Below are 18,591 nucleotides of genomic sequence, written 5' to 3'. Positions count from 1 at the left end.
CCCTCCAAAAAAAAAAAAAAAAAAGCTGGCAAGGCACCACTTTTCTATTAGACAGGACGACTTGGCGACAGGAAGCTCTTCCCCCTTACTTCAACATAGTTCCTCTTGTAACAAAAGTGGCACAAGATGGCGCCAAAGCAATACTTTATGAGACATGACTGTTGTCTTGGACGGCCCGGTGGTCGACCAGTTAGCGTGTCGGTCTCACAGTACAGAGGTGCAGGGTTGGATTCGGGCTCCGGCCTTCCTGTGTGGATTTGCATGTTCTCCCCATGCCTGCGTGGGTTTTCTCCGGGTACTCCGGTTTCCTCCCACATTCCAAAAACTTGCGCAGCAGGTTAATGGAACACTCTAAATTGTCCCTAAGGGTGAGTGTGAGCGCGAACGGTTGTTCGTCTCTGTGTGCCCTGCGATTGGCTGGCAAGCGGTTCAGGGTGTCCCCCGCCTACTGCCCGAAGACGGCTGGGATAGGCTCCAGCACGCCCCCGGCCCTTGTGAGGATATGCAGATCGGAAAATGGATGGATGGATGGAATTTGTCTCGACAACAAAAACCATAAATTGCAGGAGAATTCATGATTAGCAGATCACGATTAAGCAGGGGAACACTAATATGCCGAGTCAATTATTACACTACCAAATAACATTTTTACCATGATTAGTCATTTCATGACAATTCACAAAGTTCCTGCTGTTACTGATGCACTTTCCGGCATTTATGTGGTTTCACACTGTGACTTAAAAAATAAATAAATAAAAGGTTTGCCACCCTGCGCTGGATGAAAGACTCCCTCACCTTTTTGTCCAGCGTCACCCCCATGAGGGGAAAGACCACGGCGCACGATGGCGGAATGAGCTCATTGTCGGCGAAGCTGAGCCACTGCCACACCTCACTCTGCTGCTTCACACCCGCGCCGGCCCTCTTCCCTTGCACGGCCAGGTACCAGGCCACGGCGTTGGCCCCGCTCAGCACGGCGCCGCCGTCCCCCGCGCCCAGCACCAAGGCGGGAGTGGAGCGGGCGCAGAGATTGGCGGGGGGGTTGTCAGTGACGATCTTGACGCCAGAGGACGGCCACGCCTCGGCGGCGAGGAGAGCCAGCAGGCTCCGGAAGTCATCGGGGTGGGGGGACACGTAAAGAGTGGCCATCCCTGATGGAGACACACAACCAAGGATTCAGACTACAAAAATCAACACTGGAAACAGGCATTATTCGCATCTAACATGAACTCTAAGTAGACAAAATGTGATGCATGCAATGTTTTTAGGGCAACAAAGGACAGTCAAAACAAGATTTTATTTACCATGGGAGATATGTAACAGATTTTGCAATGTATCCTTTTGACTGTTTTTATTATTACGTGATTTGGGGAAGAATTCACGTGGGCCAATTGACATTTGTTGAATGAAATATAACAACATGATTACTTTTCTAAGGGGCAAAAATAATCAATCATTATCGGCAATAATGGCTGTACATTTAATTAATATCAGATTGATGCACAATTTGTCTGTGTTTCCAATACCCCCATCTTACAAGTACTTTAAGGTCCTATGTCTCTCAGTATGGCTTTGAGGTTGACAAGCTGTAGCCCTTTATTGCTGAAGTTAGACATGACCCTAAGGTCAAGGTCATCTTTATTGTCAAATATGCTTTATGTATGAAATGACTAAGAAGTAAGCATGCTCGCCAATTCCAGGGCACATACACAGAAACGAGATTTCACACTCAAATTTACATAATGGAAAAACACAGTGTTCAATGAACCTGTCAGATATGGTTGGCAAATATGTAATGCAGCCGCAGTATTTGGTCTGCATGTCGAAGGAGATTCGAAATCAGACTTTGTAGACTGTGGGGCAGACATGCCAAGCACTCATCACCATTACATATTTTATAGAGCCATTGTAGTTGTGTATGAAGTTGAGTATGCATCGTATATTGGAGTTGAATTCCAAACAGACGAGCGGCGAGAAAGTGAGCCGCTTAAGTTTGATTGTCGCCACCTGTCAAAATCTGACTCAAGTCAATGCTAAGTTAGCTCTCGCTTTCAAACACAGTCAAACACGAATTTTAGCCACAATCGCGTGCTTAGTACGAGAGAAAAGACGTTGTCTGAAAGTGGTAGCGTGGTGAGGCTAAGTATGTCCACGCGTGCGATGCTCCTACCTTTGAAAGAAACAATGAAAGACGTCAGCCGGTCAAAAAGCTGCTCGCCGCGTGAGATCTCTCACGCCACACTGAGCGATCTGATGCAATGAGACGCCACTTCCGTGTTGCGTCACTTCCGCCCCGGCACGGAAGTCTCCAAGTAAACTTTTTGCAACTATTTTTTTTTTAAGACGACTGAAACACACATCGTTTCGTTATTAAAATAGTCGTTAAAAATTGTAATCTATTCTTTAATGTTTTGTTTTGTTTTTAGAAAATTTGTCATGATTATTATCTCTGTTAATTTTATTTCTTACTTGTTGATAACTCATTTACATGAACGGAATCTACACTACCGATTTGAATAAACCGTTAGTGCTATTGAATAAAGGGTGGGTCGGTGTTGACTGGTTAGCACGTCCACCTCACAGTACAGAGGTGCAGGGTTCGATTCCGGCTCCGGCCTTCCTGTGTGGAGTTGGCATGTTCTCACCTGCGTAGGGTTTTCTGCGTTTTCTTCCCACATTCCAAAAACTTGCATGGCAGGTTAATGTAACACTCTAACTGGTGGTGTAGATGCATATCCTTAATCACATGTGATGACATAAGATTATTTGAGTAAAGATGTCTTGACCAAACTGGTCGCCCTTTAATTAATCATTACCGAAGAAATATCACTCAGTTTGGAGAAGGGTGGTGATTTCTCTTTTATTCAAATGTACAACACAAAAACATTGAATCATCTTTATTACAATGATTTGAAAACAAAGGCACATTCAGGGTCATCAAACAGGTCTTGCCTTTACCACACATCAGAGGTCATTTGCAAACAAAAAAAACATTTTAAATGGTCAACAGTGATTTAAAGGAGATATATTTGACTTTTTTTCCCCCAATCTACAATTTAAAACAGTTCCTGAATGTCTTAACGTGTCTGTGGCATGTCACTTAATGCCATATTTGTTGTGTTGCTGAAATCAGCTGCTTTTGAAGGGTTGGCCTTGTCTGATGTGAGTGGGCAACGGTGGGTTTGTTACCTTGACCACTCAGGGGGCGGGCACCGAGCCTTGCTACAAGAGCGGCACCCCACCAAACACAAATTCCCCCACCCACTGGCACCAATTTCACAGAGATTAAATGTGTGTCACTTCGTAGAAGCTAATGCTAATTTGAGCATCCAATGAAACTCAATGCAGCTTTGCTTACATTTTGGCTTTGACGTAATACTGTAAGGGTGTCACACGAGTTGGGGAACTTCAATGTGGTCCACAATGACCGTGAGTTGAGTTTCTTAAAATAGGTTTTCAGAGTTGTCCAGCTGTTGCCTGAAAGTGGCACTGGATCTTCACCCAGCCTTGCTTCAAAGTCTTGGGCAGAGAAGCAATGTAGGTGCTTATTATGTAAATTCTCGACATTATTATGACAAAGTTTGTGGACGTGCAGAATATCTTGCTTGCAGACACATTTTACAAGTTGCCAGATAAAAGAGATTCGATTTTTAGACTTGATGGGTGGGGCAGGAAATCGAGAGAGCCAACTTCTTTTTCATAAACTGTTAAAAAGTCGATTTTTGTCAAGATATCCCCTTTAAATAGATTAGAAGAATCGTTTCCAGCACAAGAAAAGCAAACCCACTCCAAAATGTTCCTACTCAGTCTCTGACAAATCAGTGTGGACCGGTGTCGTTTCCCTCTCCCGTCCAAAACCTTCCGTGAAGGCCCCGAACACCACATCCACCACCCCAATAACGATGCTCCCTCCCACGAAGACGGTATTGAACACGCCGGCAACGCTTCTCCACGCCAGCCGGCCCGTCCCCTCGCCAACAGCTAGCGCCTGATCCCCCATCTCCATGGCCACCGTCCCGGCGTAGTCCCCGCTCTGCCTCAGAAGACGCCCCCCGAAGAACTTGCTTACCCGCCAGGTCTTGCCCAGGGCGTTTCCGCATATCCCGACCGTGTCGCCGGCCAGGGTCCCCACGCCGGTGACCCCCGTGTAGCAGCTGTTCAGCAGTGCGGCAAGCATGGAGGAGGCGCAGTAGTAGAGATTGTAGATGCAGTCCATCAGGAAGTCCAGCAGCGTCTCAGCCACCCAACGTACCCACGACAGCAGGTCCGACGTCAAGAGGTAGAAGAGGGAGAAGAAGTCTCCTGGGAGGGCAGTGAGGACGCCGAGGTCCTTCCGGAGAACGTATGTCACCTGTATGAAAAGGCACAATGGGAAAGTCATGACCTCAAATAAAACATGTTTTTTTTTTGTTTTTGTTTTTAATCAATCTTTAGACTTATAAATATATAGATTACATTTCGGCCAGCTTTGGGAATGTTTAAACGGAGCTGAAAAAGTACTACCAAATAGAAATCAAATGAATTTAAGGTTATCTCAGATCGAGTTCGGGAACATGATGTATGCTGAATTCAATCACGCTTAACTGTGCAAAACAAGATCAAGTCGTCTCAAATGGGATTCGCAAAACGTGTGGATGGTAAATTGAATTTAGATGTCCAAAATTACAATTCGAAAATCAGTTTCAGGTCATGTCGATAGGTTTCGGAAACATGGCAAATGTTACACCGAGGGGAAATTTGTGAAATCAAATACAATAAACCAGTTATCTCAGGTGGCGTTCAGAAAAAGGACAATGAATTCAATTAGAAAGTCGATTAATGAAAGAATAAGAATGAATAAAACTAGAAAAAGTCAGTGGAAATTTTGAAAAAGGGTGGATGACAAAATGAACAAAAAAATTGCCACCTACAGTATAAGAGAGCGTTTGGGACAATTGTAAAAATTGTAAAAAAAAAAAAGTTAAAAATGTTAATTTAGATGAGGTCTCATCAAATCAAAAATAATTCTGGTTATCCCTGATGTGATTTGTAAAAAGTGCAAATATTAAATAATAATAATAACACACAATACTTTGAATAATGAATACGAAATAGCAAAGCCTGAAGCAGATCTTTTACCTGTCCAGGGAATTGTGTGATTCTGGAGAAGAGGGGCCTGAGTGGAGCTTTGAGGATGGACAACGTGGTGGAGAAGATGCTGACCACAATGTTGCTGGAATTGCCGTCTGCCTTGTCCTTTTGTTCAGCGACGCGTTCAACATCACGCGTCTCATCAGCCTCCTGAATGCCACCGTCGCTCTCCTTCCCTCCCGTGGATTTCTCCGTCACATCCGAGTCCCTTCCACCCTCCTTCTCCCCTGCGGATTTCTCCGTCACATCAGAGTCTCTTGCATCCGAGTGACTCGCAGCTTGAGTGGAGTCCAAATCTTCAGCCTTGTCCGTTGCACCCTCTTGGGTTTGAAGATCCAACGTGACCGCGGCCGACCCACCGTTCGCCTCCCCGCAGCCTCCGGAGAACAGCTCCTGCACTCCCAGCGTATCTTGCAGCTCCTCAACGCTCAATTGCTTCACGTGGACATAGTCATGGAGCGACTCGCTAATTATGGCCATGCCGAAGCCGCCGTGGCCGCCCGGGACGGAGCAGCACGCCGCGGACCACAGCACCTCCGCTGCACCGTCCTCGACCCCGGTTAGGACGTAGAGGTCCCCGCCAAGAGCACTGCATTGCGAGGCAGCGCCAGAGCGGAGCACACTGGAGATGAGCCAATCCCAGCGTGGGAGGGGGGCGTCCGTCGAGGGTGTTTCGTGGTCGCCTCCTCGGAGAAGCGCTGGAATGAAAATTTGGACTCCGTCCTTTTCCATTGACTGTGCGACACAAGCAGAAAGTCAGTTTCAATTTTGATTAAGTTAGTGTGTTTGTTCCATTACATTTGTATTTGATTTGTTTTTATTTGGCTGTGCTGCTTTCAATGATATGTGGATGTCAGAGTTTTTTCATCCAGTCAGATTTCAGCTATTTGTTGCTATGTCAAGCTAATGTGAGCAATGGGACAGTCTCGTTAATCAGACGGCATCGGCAATTTTCCGAATTCTGATTGGTTGGTCAGAGCAAAACTTATTACGGCCAATCTCAATTTGCAAAATAAATCTGTGCACATTATTACATTTGAAAATCAGCATCTCTATTAAGTATGAAAGCTACAGAATAGCTTGTTCAATTCATACTTCCCATCCTCCAGCCAAGAGGAACCCTGGAAGTGTGTTAGCTCACAAGCTAGCTGATGGCTTGTACCTCTTGTTGCGCCTGGGAAAGCCCTGCCATGACTCCGTGGCATATATTGCAGCCCCCAAGGATTTAAGGGATTTTCATTGCTCAAACACAGATTTCAAGAGATCTGTGCACAATATTTGACAAAATAGAGAGAGAGAGAGAGAGAGAGAGAGAGAGAGAGAGCCCCAGTGGCCAAGTGGTTAGCGCATTGACCTCACAGTGCAGAAGTACAGGGTTCGATAGTGGCTCCCTGTGAGTTTGCATGTTCTCCCCTTGCCTGCGTGGGTTTTCTCCGGGTACTCTGGCAGGTGAATGGAACACTCAAAATTGTCCCTAGGTGTAATTGTGAGCGCGAAGGGTTGTTCGTCTTCCTGTGCTCTGCGATTGGTTGGCAACCGGTTCAGGGTGTCCCCGCCTACTGCCCGAAGACGGTTGGGATAGGCTCCGACACGCCCCACAACCCTTGTGAGGTTAAAATGGATGGATGTTTTGAATGAATGAATGCTCTTTTTGGGTGGAGGGGTTGACGTGGGCCGCCATTTGCCAATCCCTGATCTAATTTATCTTAAAAAGAAAACAAACAAAAAAATTTAAAAAATAATCATGAGTAGCAGGGCGAGATATTGTATTTTTAAGGCGGTCGTGTCGTGACGATGATCCTTGGAGAGCCCAATATATTTTTAGGTACCATTTGGTTTAAAAAGTTTGTGACACGCTGCACTACTTTTTATTTCCCAAGATGGCGCCCGAGTAGGCAGCCGTCGGCAAGTGCTCTTCAAGAGCCTTGCTTTTTTGTTGTTTTTGTCTTTTGTTTTGTCACATGGTGTTTGTTGTTTTGTCATGTGGACCTGATGTGGATTGTTTTCAGCATTTTGGGCCACGACATTCGTCAAAGAAGAAGAATCTGTGCTTGGTGTTTGCGCCTTTTCGGCAGCACACCTGTACCAGCACAGATTTTGATTGAGAGGAATGTTGGCGCCATTTGACTGTCGGTGCTGTACAGCCCCCAGCTGCTTGTGTTTTTTGCACCCGTAATGGGCAGCATTTTTCACAGCCCCGCTTTGTTCAGTGGAGATGTCGGCGCTGTTGACAGTCTGCATTAGTGCGGCTAGATGGATGACTGCTGGAGTTGAGGATGAGGAGAGAGGAGCGTTTTTGGCACTGAGAGTCGCCACTTGGAATTGAAGCGGATTTACATGGGACAGGAGAAGTGAACCAATCTTTTTTTTCGTCAATGGATGCTACAGCTTCTTGTTGACTTTGAAACTTAGCTTGTAGCCGACGTGTGCATATTTTGAGCATGACGTCTTTGATCCACTGGAGAAAGGACACTTTGATTCTCTCCTTTTGTGCTTATTATTTTACTTTTATGTTAACTGTTTTGTTAAGCGCTTTGTTACAGCTGCTTCTGTTGTGAAAGCGCTATATAAATCAGGATGTATTGTATTGTGTGTTGTACGACAGCATTTCCAAAGCACATATGAGCATATTTGAAACGTTGCAAGTTGCACCAATGTGACAGATGTGCCCTTACCGCAATCTCCTCTCCCACTTGTCCCTGGGTCCATCCGGGGCCGAGACGAAAGGCCAAGGCGACGGCCGTGTCACAGTCGGGTCTGTGCAGGGTGGCGAAGTCGTGGCCGCCGGGCGTCTTGTGACACCGAGGGCTCAGCGCCGAGCCCTCGCGCCAAGCAAGTGTCTGCCCGTAAAAGCAAAGGGCACATGGGATGTCCAGCTCGGCGTTCTCGTCAGCTGGCGGTGACAGGCTACAGCCTTGCACCGGGCCCAGCAGGGCCAGCACCCACACAGCGACAGTCAGCATGTTGCTGTGTAGGAGGGTGGTGAGCTCAGCAAATCTCTCTCACAAAGCCATACAATGTGTGAGAGAGTTACAAATAAATACGAGTGTCTTGCTGTGTCCCTCACTGGCTGCTTGCTCCTAAAATCATGTTACAAGTCAGCAAATGAGCAACTAACTAAAGCAGGCTCTATCTTGCTTGCATTCCCCCCCCACCACCACCACACACTCCACTATCAGCTCCACCCACGGCCCCTCCCCTTGTCTCCATGGCGACGGCTTTGACTCTATGAGACAAGCCCTGCTCACACCCTCCGCAACCTGCCGCTTACCTGTAAATCAGCATTCCCAAACACACGCCGGCAGTAATCAAGCGACATCCAACGCGTACAAGCCTTGTTTGACTGGCTGCCTTTTTTTTTTTGTCGCTGTGCACATTTCTCGTGCATGATGGTGACTGGCCAGAGCAACAATGACATGAATTATACACGTACATTATATATGCGACTGAGCAGAAAATAGACTGCTCTGACTTGGTGCAGTTTTTAGACTTCTCTGACTTTGCGTATTATTTTAAGTTTTTTTTTTTAATTATTATTATTTCAGTTGGGAGTTTTCTTGCTCATTTTCATAACGGTTACGTCACATTCTTGAAAGTCAAGTCAAACAGGTGCTTCCGTGTCTACTAACCAAAGTTCCTCCCTAAAACATTTCATCCTGGCACTGTCTCATGCAGACTGGAGCTGATGTTCAAATCAAAGCAGTGTTGCATTTGTCAGACAAACAATCTGCTCATTGTGATCATCCTTTTGGAATCTGGCCAGACTGCCTTCAAGCGTTGGGGCAAACACACCCCTTGGGCTTCACCATCACGATTCCAATTTTTTGTTTATTCATACACCACTGACCATAGTAAAAATTCATGTTTGCAGTGTGAGAGTGGAGAATGAGTCGCAGGGTTTGATGGTGCACGGCGTGAAAAATCAATGACAAACTTTGAATCACAAGTGACACGCCTGCTTTGAGAGCTGCAAAAAAAGATTACTCATCGTTTGCTCTGTAAGGAACAATAAAGCTGCCACAATATCAATTTAAACGAGGCCCAAAGGCCATTTATTAAACCATGTTTGAAATGTTGTAACCAATGCGATCAAAGTCACTTTTTCGTCGCTCCCTTTAAAAGCTTTTGGCACACCTACTACATCTGAATAAAGCTTGACTGCTTTATTTCTTTACATGGAAGGTTGTTTGAAAAGTCATAGTGCAGTTTGAAAACAGTCCACACGGGGAGTCCTTGAAACTAAACTGTGGAAAGGGCTGTTTGGTACAAGTATGGACTAGTTCACGAAATTAGTGGGGTACATCTCACGTAACATAAAATAATCCCTTGCACATTTGTGGTGAACTATTCCCAAAAAAACATTCTTAACAAGAAAAGCAACACTATCAGAATTAACTTTACAGAAAAAGCAATGACATAATGGTCACTCCACAGTAAGTTCAGTAAAATTTGTCATTCTTTGCAGAAGATAAATAATGTATGCCTGAGTATTTTTTTTTTTTTACATTATTTGTCACTCCAATATTTGTGTTCAAACAATGATTGATTGATATAGCCACTAATGTACCTGCAGGAGCGAAGTTTAGCCAAGTTGTAACGGAAAATGTTCAAGTCTTCATTAATGGCGGCGGTGCTCAATCCCCATCCCGCAAATGGCTGGGGATGACTGTATTTACACCTACACAGTATATTCGCTCACACATACACACACGCACGCAGACAAGCTCACTCATTAGGGATGTCAATGACTAGCTCGGCCTCGTCACCCTCGCCTCGGTCTTCGTCTCCTCGCTCGCTGTCGATGTCGCTCTCGCCATCATCCTCGGCGGCATCCCCACTGAGCATCTGTCGGGGGACCCAGCTGAAGGGGCCACTGGCCGTCGAAGCCGCAGCCGGGCCCGATGGGTAATTGGCGGTCATGGGCGCCACCACCTTGCAGGTGTGCGGGCAGGAGGAAGAAAAAAAAAACAACAACAACTTAAGGAATGGGAAAGAAAGACTGACACGTGATGCTTGGAGGGGGTGGGGGATGAATGAATGCAATACGGAATGAATCAGAACCAAGTCAAACTCAAATGACCAAAAACCAAGAGGGAGGGGTTGAGTTGTAAAATTATCAATAAAATTCAGTTCAGGCATCGTTAGCCTCTTACACACAAAGATCCCGCACAACTTCTGCAGAAGGCTTTTTGTCATTACAACACGTTGAAAATGATGTTGCCCAAAATAAATCTCGTTTTGATGTCATTTTGAATTAGAATTAAAGGTAGCTGAATAGAACATTTAACTGCTTTAATCGAAAAATTAACCAATTTGTTGAGGGGAAGGAGTTTGAATGTCATTATCCTTGTCTGATGGTGTAATTTGTTACGGTGTAAAAATAAATCAATACAAATCTCCATACTATGATTCGGGAGTTGGGCAAAGGTGAATGATTCCCAAGACAACCCAGGACATTTTTGCTAAATGTTAAAACAACAAGCTAACGGTGGCCTAAGACTGTCTTTTGTTTGTTTGCTCCCCTTTTTCCATCTCTCACCTTCCCGGCTGGATCTCTCTTGTTTTTGGGCGCCTTTGTTTTCCGCTCTTTCTTCACTCGATCAGCAGGGGGAGCCAAATACTCTGGTGGGAAGGGCATCTGCCCAGTATGAGCGCACACATACACAAATGGAAGTGGCCCACGTGACAGAAAGATGACAAGCAAACCAACACAAAAAAATGAATACTGCGACAAAGGAGAGAAATAAAATGACAAATCAACTTGTTGGTAAGGCTTGATGATGATGATGATGGAGGAGGAGGACGAGGAGGAGGAGGAGGAGGAGGCATTGGCAGGATACGAGAAAAGGCGAGGTCGTGGGAGGGAGAAAGTCACTCACAGTGTTGAGGTAAGCGCCGGAGGCGGAGGACTGCAACGTGTGTACGCCCGGACGAGATAGCAGGGAGAGATGAGGCGAGGGTGATGACGGTAGACACGTGCCCGGGCTACTTCTTCGCCTGGAAAGGACACAAAACACACTCAATTGCGCTTGCCTCGTAAAATTGCGTGTGACGGAGCGAGAACATGTCAATAAGCCAAAGGTTACAACATCTGAAATACTGTGCAGGGAATTGGTATTCAAAATGCGGGATGACACCCACACTTTTAGTCATCTGTGAGTTTCTACACTTTGGTAGATGCTGCTCTTTTTGGTTAGCAAAAGCGTTGCAAATTCTTCAAATGTACCCATGTGAGGATAAGGGGCTCGGATGATGGATGGATGGATGAATTCATAAGTCAGGGCTTTGCTGATTTATGTGACTTACTTCTTGGCTCCATCCCGTTCTCGTTCCCTCTCCCGGAGTACTTCTCCCTCGCTGTAGTCCGAGGACACGGTCGCGTCGGAATCTAAAAGCCACAAAGTGAAAAGCTGAGCGCGAACAACATTTTAACGCTGAGAATTCTCCATGAAAAAATTGTTTTGAGTTAAACTACCTGAGGAGTCTTCATCCACCCTCTCGTAGGGAAGCAGTCGGTCCAGAAGGAAGCTGAAATTTCACCGATGAATATGTCACTAAACATAATCAAATGTATAGGAGGTTGTATATTAATTCTTTCCTGTTTAACAAATTGATTAATGAAGCAAATGAATAGACACATCTGTTGAAGTAACAAAAAAAAAACTCAAAGGGTGGATATTGCTTGTTTTTTTTAAATTGTCTGTCCATTTTGCCATGCACAACTTGATGGACCTGACAGTGGATCTGTGGATCCACTGAGTCTAGATGTACAATATTGTTTCAATAAACCACAATGCACATTGTGGAGGAGGCATTATTGGGGGGATTTAATTCAAAGAATATATTTGAATTACAGGGTACAGTAAACAAATGCAATATTTTTTTTTTTTAAAAACACCCTGTTCTGTATATTTAATGGACGAACATAAGTCTTTTGTAACATCCATATAAATTCTTTAAATTCTGTCAAATGCTTTTGTTACAGCTGTAGCTGTTGTGAAAGCACTATAAAAATAAAGCTATATTGTATTTATTGTAAATTGTAAAGCGACAGAGGATATGAAGAATAATATGGCACAAACCTTTTGTCCCTGGACACTTTGAGCAGTTTTCTCTGTGCCCTCCTCAACTCCTCTTGGAAGCATTCGTGTTCCTAGTGGGGTAAAAAAAAAAAATATATATATATATATATATATATATATATATATTTTTTTAAGGTAAAAAAAAAAAATATATATATATATATATATATATATATATGCTTTTAATACCCGTAGTGGGAAGTAAGGAAGTAAAAATAAGATAGGAATAAGGTATATGTATATATGATTTTCTGATGACATTTTACTTTGTTCTCGACATTTTAACGCATATTTGTACTTTCTAACTTTCCACTCTTTAGTGGGAACACATTATTTTAAAGGCATAAAAGTCCGAACCAATGCTTAGCTTACTTTTTCGAGTAATACATAAACTTTTTTGTGTGCAAACGTATCACCGCTGCGCCCCCGTGTGACAAGTTGTCAAAACGGGTACTGTAAAAGTGGCAGTAAAAATTCTGTTTTAATGTTGTTCTTCAGTACGTTGATCACTTAAGTAGGCTAAAACCATTTTTATTAAATTGCAGATTGATTTAAGTTACGAGATGTACACCTTACTTCTTCTGAGGGGGGGCGGGGGGGGTTCAGAAAAATTACTTACGTACATAGTACGAGTGTTTCTGCCACCACTTCAATACTCACATAAACCAAAAATTTCAACTTTCGTTTGAGGTTCTTGTATTTTCGCTTGTAGTCGACTTCGACGTCTGCTTGGCCGTTCATTTCTGAAATGCACCACTCACATTAACAGCGAAATCTTAAGTCACATAATCACAAAGTATACAATTAAAATGTAAAAGGAATAAGCATTAATTACATTAGCGTTCTCAAACTTGCCGTACAAGGCAAGCTGGCTAAGCTAGCTAAACATGTTAGCAGACGAGCTAATCTCGCTCAAAATACACGGCGGTGAGTTGAAAGAAATATATAGAAATTCGCTCAGTGTTTTGTTTTGATTTGTTTTACGATTCCAGCGTAGGCTTCACCAGTGCGGACAACTATTCGGAAGAATCTTGCAATCCGTACCTCTTCCTTTAGTCTCTCTTTAGCAACATGGTTTTGTTGACGCGCCGAACGTCGTGATGTCATCCGCGTCATGTCTACGTAGCTACGGAGGCGGCTCTCTCTTCCGGCTTCCTCCAATTTAATATGGACACAATGTTAGGTACAATTGCAACAATTTCTTTAGCTGAGTATTACTTTAAGGTACAATCGCAACAATTTATTTAGCTGAGTATTACTTTAGCAATATGTTTTTATTTTTGGTTGTATTTAAAATAAGACATTTTTAAATATTGGCTTTTACTTTGGAAAACAATGATCAACGTTTTTCTCACGTGACTGACTTATGTATTTGAGACTTATGAGTTTTTTTGTTCAACCTTAAAATTAGCTTGACGATCCCAAAAAAAAAAATAAAATCACGAAGGGGTCAAACAGTTTTGCCCGGCACTGTATCTGGCCTTGATGCTTTGAGCGGTATCTCAATGTCCTCTGTACAGTCGCCTGATGGTGAATTTGCTGCACAGACCACACCGTACACCGTAGATTCACTTGGCAGTACCCTGCAGGATGAATTATAGATAGGGGAGACTTTTGCAGGGGGTGCGTCATGCTGACTCACTGCATGATTTTGTGTGTGCGTGCGCGCGTGCATGCACGCGGAGAGGTGGTGGAGACACAGCATCAATGTAAGGTGAACACTTAATGTATTTAAAATGGAGGAGATGAATGGAGCAGAGGAATGAGGCAGGACAGTGGCAATTGCTTATGTAGCGCAAAGATCGTTGGCATGGCAACTCACCCATCTTGCACAGGCACACACATGCACACACACACACACTCATACTGACAACATCACGCCTCTTAAAACCACAAACAAGACCTTTTCTCTTGTCATATTGTCTGCCTTCCCTGCCATTTTTAGTGAGATTCATACAGATGGGAATCCTGCTAAAATGCCGCAGTGTCATTTCGGGGCAGTAAAAAGCACTGTAATGGCTGCACTGCATTACCTCACCGACCTCCCCCACATCTCCCTTTGACGGAAGATCGATGAGGTACCCTGAAAAATTGAAACCTGCCCAGAAAATTTGTGACACTGTAATTTGTAGCTCCCATTTGTTGTGCAAAGCCCAAAATAGCCTCTTCTTTCTATGTCCGCTGCCATGAATCACATGGTGCCGGTCTCACAGAGAGCCGTCAGCCCTCCATCCACCACTCTGTCTTTTTAATGGAACATTCTAAGTATTCACTTCTGTTATTTTTAGCTTGTCATCTCTTTTGACCCGCCCCCACCACCCCACATACTCACTTGGGTCTACTTTGTCACCTTCCCTGTTTACATGTATAAGTTCTCTAACTTGTGCTTTGTGTGCCATGTTCACTGGAATGTACGGAAAGCACACCAAGAATGACTTCAACAGAGGCATGCTCTCTGAACATAAGGTAAGCTATCTACTTACCTAACACCTTGCACGCCTGACGTACAACTGCACTGACCTACATACTGTACCAACCTACACTTGTACCTTCCGACCTGCCTCCCTTCCTTTGTTTCATCCTAAGTCTGGCCCTCGAGATCCCCTATTCAGCCAGCTTTAGCTCTATCCCTCCTCTAACACACCTGATTCAAACGATCAGCTCATCAGCAACCTTTGCAGAAGCCTCGTAATGATCCTGATCAGTTGAATCAGGAGCAATCTAAAATAGGCTTAATATGAGCTTTGGAGAACCGGACTTGGGCACTCCCTGATCAATAACTTCCTTCCTACCTGCCACTCTACCTTTGTACCAACCTTCTAACCAATCTACTACCGATCGACAGAACAACAGACCCAAAATTTTGTAACTTTCTTACCTGCCTTTCCCGCTTCCTATTGTAACATTAGCAGTAACGGTGTCCCACAGGGTTCTCTACTAGGACCACTGACATTAGCACATAAAGGGTCAGTCCTCTCTTCTATCTCTTGTATCCCTTAACCAGAACCTAGTATATCACCTTAACATAGGCAGTACAGATGTATATCAACGGACCACGATTCTTTGTGTTCCAGGACAAACTTATCCGAGCTATTAAAAGAATCCAGCATGAAGTGGATGAGTGCAGGGAGGCAGAGAGTGAGACGTACATCGACTCAGTACAACTAGAGGTACAGCCTTCTTCTTAGTCAATTATTTATACCAATCTTTTCTGGACGTAAAATACATAGTGGAACCTGCAAAATTAAACCATTCTTTGATTGGATCTCATTAATGTACCTAGTATCGTGGCCAGCGTGTAGCCGTGTGGTTTTTCAGAGTCAGTTCGACGAACTGGAACGAGAGATCCGAGCCGAGTTCGGGAACCTCCATCGCTTCCTGGATGAGGAGGAGTACAAGGATCTCGAGCGCTTGAAGCAGGAGCGAGGTAAATTCCTGATGGGACTGAAGAAGAGGGAGGATGACATCTACCAGCAACGGAAGGACCTGGAGAGAGCCATGGCCGTGCTTAACAACAAACTGGCTGAGGAAGAGAGCATCAACATGCTCAAAGTGAGGAAAATATCGTATCAAATTACATTTGCATTCAGGCCAGAATGTTGCATAGCCAAGCATTTTATTATGTTTTTTTTTTCCACTCCTTTGACTGCAGGATATCCAAGATCTTATTAAAAGGCAAGTCTATTCATCAAACTTGTGTTACGCAAGCTTCACATCGCGCCCATCAATCATTGACATCCTCCCCCGCCTCATCTGATCCAAGCAGATCTCAGGTCAGATTTGTCCTCCCTCCAGAAGTGGACAGTGAACTGCTCTCAGGCCACTTTGTGGGACCCATACAGTACAGAATATGGAAGCGCATGAAAAGCTGCCTTTACCCAAGTATGTACATATTATAAGAAAATGTGAAAATGTCTGCAACCAAATTGTCACTCCGCCGGACACGTCTTCAAGGACACACCTATAAAGTTTACTGTGCTTGCTTCCAGATATTACACGGGTGACGTTCGACCCAGAGACGGCCCATCCTCTCCTCTCCGTGTCCCCATCCTGCACATCAGTGCGCTTTGACGACGCTAAAGACATGCCAAAATGCTGCCGGGACAACCCCAAACGCTTCCACCACTACTACTGCGTGCTGGGCCGCGAGGGCTTCAGTGTGGGGCGACACTACTGGGAGGTGGAGGTGGGCCGGAAAACGGCGTGGAGGTTGGGCGTGGCACGGGCCGACATACCCCGAGGGGAGATAGAGGCCACGGGCACGTCCAGTGGTCTTTGGACTTTGGCCCTGAAGAACGGAGACATCTTGGCTTGCACCGATCCCACACCCGTCAGGGTCAATGTGCCGCTTCGCCTGGCTCGCGTCGGTGTATTTCTGGACTGTGAAAAGGAGGAGGTTTCTTTCTATAACGCTGAGAATATGGCGTCTGTCTACACATTCACCATGGGAACTCTCCTGCTTCCTTTGTACCCCTTCTACAATCCGTGTGACACTGACGATGGCAGGAACACGGCTCCCATTAACATCTTTAGCCCATCACTATGACTGAGGGCTTTGTTCACCATAGCAATGTTGTTTTCGTCAACAGTAATGAAATAATATCATTGACACCTTTATTTTTCATGACTAACTCTTGGAAGACGAAATCGAAGTGCGTGAGTCGAAGTGCGAGACGTCAGCGGGTGTTCTGTCAAACATTCAAAATGCACGCCCATCGCATTCCAATTGTTCAAAAAGGAGAGCCTGCTCACTTTAGGATATATAACACAACTGTAAATATGTTTCGACAATCTGTTTGAGATAAATTTCCTATTTTCAGATTTCCATAACAGCTGGTGCGATTGGGATGCTAGCTAGCTTCTAGCTCAAGTTAGTTGTGCTAGCATCAATGCACGAACGTGTGTGTTAGCTACTGTTAAGTTGTGGACAAAATTTTAGACTTGTTGCTGGCCCAACATAAAATAAGGAACAGATACAACCAATAGTACAGATACTTTACACTTTTGGCCATTGCATCAGAAAGCTCCTTCCGCCACTCTGACGCCATTGTGTTTTTTTTTTTTAAAGACAGCATAGCTCTAGATACAGCGCCTCCAAGATGGGCATCATGTAAAGTCTTTGTCAAAGGAACCAAAGACTGAGGAAGAACTTGTAGCCCAGCCTGGTAGTTTTGGAAGCTTTGACAGCTTCAGCGTCAAGTGTTTGGCGTCCCTGCAAACACATGGCACGTTGTCAAGGTTATGGAAGCCCAGAGCACGTGACTGGGATTAGTGGGTCGGTCATACGACAGATGGGCTGACGCTGAGTGACATGGTGTTGACAGTGAGCTGACCTTCATGAGAAAAGGTCAAAATAAACACACACACACACAAAAAACCAACACCACTGCACAAATATGGCCAGTTTATTTTTGGTGCACTTTAAGCAGCAGCTTGAGAAGAAAAAAAAAAGTTAAACAAATTCAAATTCAATCGTGTTTGCATGAATTTTTTTCTTTGAGGAGCCCTGGAAAAGCATTTCATCCATCTCATGCATCCTCCACCAACAATAAAAGACGCACAAATATGTACAAGTAACCACAACTTTTACTATTCACTGTTTCAGGTTTTGTGACACATTCACGCTCATGACCTTGTTGAGCACAACATCACACGGACGCACGTCAATGCACTTCACACAAAACACGCGCGTGTATCACAGCTCGGAAATGACACGCACATAGAAAGTGTAGGGTGACAAAAGCCTGCGTTGTTTTCCTTGACCGTGCTGCGTCCAATGACATCAGTTACATTTGAACACAACATGGAAATACTGCGCAGCGAGAGAGCAACGTACGAAATCCAAAACAGATGTTTCATCAGTGTTTGGCTTTTAACGCTTTCATGAATATTAGTTGCTGTCATCTATAGTGTGTGTGCGTGTGTGTGTGTGTGTGTGTGTGTGTGTGTATATATATAAATATTTATATTTACATATGCCTTTTAAGCTTGCAGGGGATTTGAAATTTGTTGTCTTCTTTATTATTTAGCATGATACAATAACCATTCCGTACACAAAAAAAGTCAATTAGAGGGTCAATCAAGCGGTGTACACATGCACTATTTACAAAGCTGGAGTGTGTGTACGTGTGTTGAAGTGGAACCCGTCAGGCATGCCAAGGACCAACCTGCTGCTTGTAACACAGAGAAGTGTAATATTTTTGGGATTTGAAGTGTTTTACTGATCTGATCCTCAACTAAATCCAAAAAATGGCATTGGCAAATTCTGGAATATTGTCTGATATTAGCTAGGAAAACTATCAGCAACATTTTTCTGACCGTTAATTGACATTTCATTCATTTTTTTTTCTTCTGTGCTTCTCCAATGAATCTATGTAATCAT

At 44.3% G+C, this 18,591-nt stretch overlaps 4 protein-coding genes across 8 annotated transcripts in view; 1 reads left to right on the top strand and 3 right to left on the bottom strand.

Annotated features, from left to right (window-relative positions):
* The window catches only part of vars1 (valyl-tRNA synthetase 1), a 13,176-nt gene extending 10,893 nt beyond the window's left edge, over nt 1–2,283 (bottom strand). For both annotated transcript variants that reach the window (XM_019896140.1, XM_019896141.1), the window contains exons 1-2: nt 2,168–2,283; nt 796–1,148 (exon numbers count right to left, since the gene is read on the bottom strand). In XM_019896140.1, the coding sequence (XP_019751699.1) occupies nt 796–1,146 (351 nt within the window). In that variant the 5' untranslated portion in view covers nt 1,147–1,148; nt 2,168–2,283. The remainder of the gene's footprint in view (nt 1–795; nt 1,149–2,167) is intronic.
* Nucleotides 2,284–2,880: 597 nt separating this feature from the next.
* LOC109531686 (uncharacterized) lies at nt 2,881–8,292 on the bottom strand. Of its 2 annotated transcripts, XM_019896121.1 has the most exons (4): nt 7,803–8,292; nt 5,378–5,862; nt 5,116–5,344; nt 2,881–4,348 (listed from the first exon to the last, which is right to left on the bottom strand). In XM_019896121.1, exons 1-4 carry the CDS (start codon nt 8,088–8,090, stop codon nt 3,797–3,799), a joined length of 1,554 nt encoding a protein of 517 aa, XP_019751680.1. In that variant the 5' UTR covers nt 8,091–8,292; the 3' UTR covers nt 2,881–3,796. The 2 variants fall into 2 exon arrangements, with proteins under 2 accessions (XP_019751680.1, XP_019751679.1); XM_019896120.1 differs by having other exon boundaries at nt 5,116–5,862; nt 7,803–8,291.
* A 1,293-nt stretch (nt 8,293–9,585) lies between these two features.
* On the bottom strand, nt 9,586–13,335 carry ino80e (INO80 complex subunit E). Of its 3 annotated transcripts, none has more exons than XM_019896124.1 (8): nt 13,254–13,335; nt 12,870–12,952; nt 12,210–12,280; nt 11,603–11,655; nt 11,434–11,515; nt 11,007–11,124; nt 10,667–10,765; nt 9,586–10,059 (listed from the first exon to the last, which is right to left on the bottom strand). In XM_019896124.1, exons 2-8 carry the CDS (start codon nt 12,948–12,950, stop codon nt 9,853–9,855), a joined length of 711 nt encoding a protein of 236 aa, XP_019751683.1. In that variant the 5' UTR covers nt 12,951–12,952; nt 13,254–13,335; the 3' UTR covers nt 9,586–9,852. The 3 variants fall into 3 exon arrangements, with proteins under 3 accessions (XP_019751683.1, XP_019751681.1, XP_019751682.1); XM_019896122.1 differs by having other exon boundaries at nt 13,214–13,310; XM_019896123.1 differs by lacking the exon at nt 10,667–10,765 and having other exon boundaries at nt 13,214–13,312.
* A 332-nt stretch (nt 13,336–13,667) lies between these two features.
* Nucleotides 13,668–17,784, top strand: LOC109531688 (zinc-binding protein A33). Its single transcript, XM_019896126.1, has 6 exons — nt 13,668–14,675; nt 15,284–15,379; nt 15,528–15,761; nt 15,862–15,884; nt 15,976–16,091; nt 16,199–17,784. Exons 1-6 carry the CDS (start codon nt 14,607–14,609, stop codon nt 16,753–16,755), a joined length of 1,095 nt encoding a protein of 364 aa, XP_019751685.1. The 5' UTR covers nt 13,668–14,606; the 3' UTR covers nt 16,756–17,784.
* Nucleotides 17,785–18,591: the final 807 nt, after the last annotated feature.

Source organism: Hippocampus comes, unplaced genomic scaffold (genome assembly GCF_001891065.2).
Source record: "Hippocampus comes isolate QL1 unplaced genomic scaffold, H_comes_QL1_v1.1 scaffold55, whole genome shotgun sequence".
In the NCBI taxonomy this organism is placed as follows: domain Eukaryota; kingdom Metazoa; phylum Chordata; class Actinopteri; order Syngnathiformes; family Syngnathidae; genus Hippocampus; species Hippocampus comes.
Note: the sequence above shows the minus strand (reverse complement) of the source record. Positions and strands in the feature narration are given on the sequence as shown.

Bases quoted from the DNA above. Each gene is read 5' to 3' on its own strand.
- LOC109531686 (XM_019896120.1), bottom strand. From the start codon at position 8,090: ATGCTGACTGTCGCTGTGTGGGTGCTGGCCCTGCTGGGCCCGGTGCAA. The intron at 5,863-7,802 runs GTAAGGGCACAT...TGTGTCGCACAG, and splicing joins AAGTGGGAGAGGAGATTGCG to TCAATGGAAAAGGACGGAGT. The intron at 4,349-5,115 runs GTAAAAGATCTG...CTTTTCATACAG, and splicing joins TCACACAATTCCCTGGACAG to GTGACATACGTTCTCCGGAA.
- ino80e (XM_019896124.1), bottom strand. From the start codon at position 12,950: ATGAACGGCCAAGCAGACGTCGAAGTCGACTACAAGCGAAAATACAAG. The intron at 12,281-12,869 runs GTGAGTATTGAA...TTACCCCACTAG, and splicing joins AGTTGAAATTTTTGGTTTAT to GAACACGAATGCTTCCAAGA. The intron at 11,125-11,433 runs GTAAGTCACATA...TGTCCTTTCCAG, and splicing joins GAACGGGATGGAGCCAAGAA to GCGAAGAAGTAGCCCGGGCA.
- LOC109531688 (XM_019896126.1), top strand. From the start codon at position 14,607: ATGTTCACTGGAATGTACGGAAAGCACACCAAGAATGACTTCAACAGA. The intron at 14,676-15,283 runs GTAAGCTATCTA...TTTGTGTTCCAG, and splicing joins GCATGCTCTCTGAACATAAG to GACAAACTTATCCGAGCTAT. The intron at 16,092-16,198 runs GTATGTACATAT...GCTTGCTTCCAG, and splicing joins GAAAAGCTGCCTTTACCCAA to ATATTACACGGGTGACGTTC.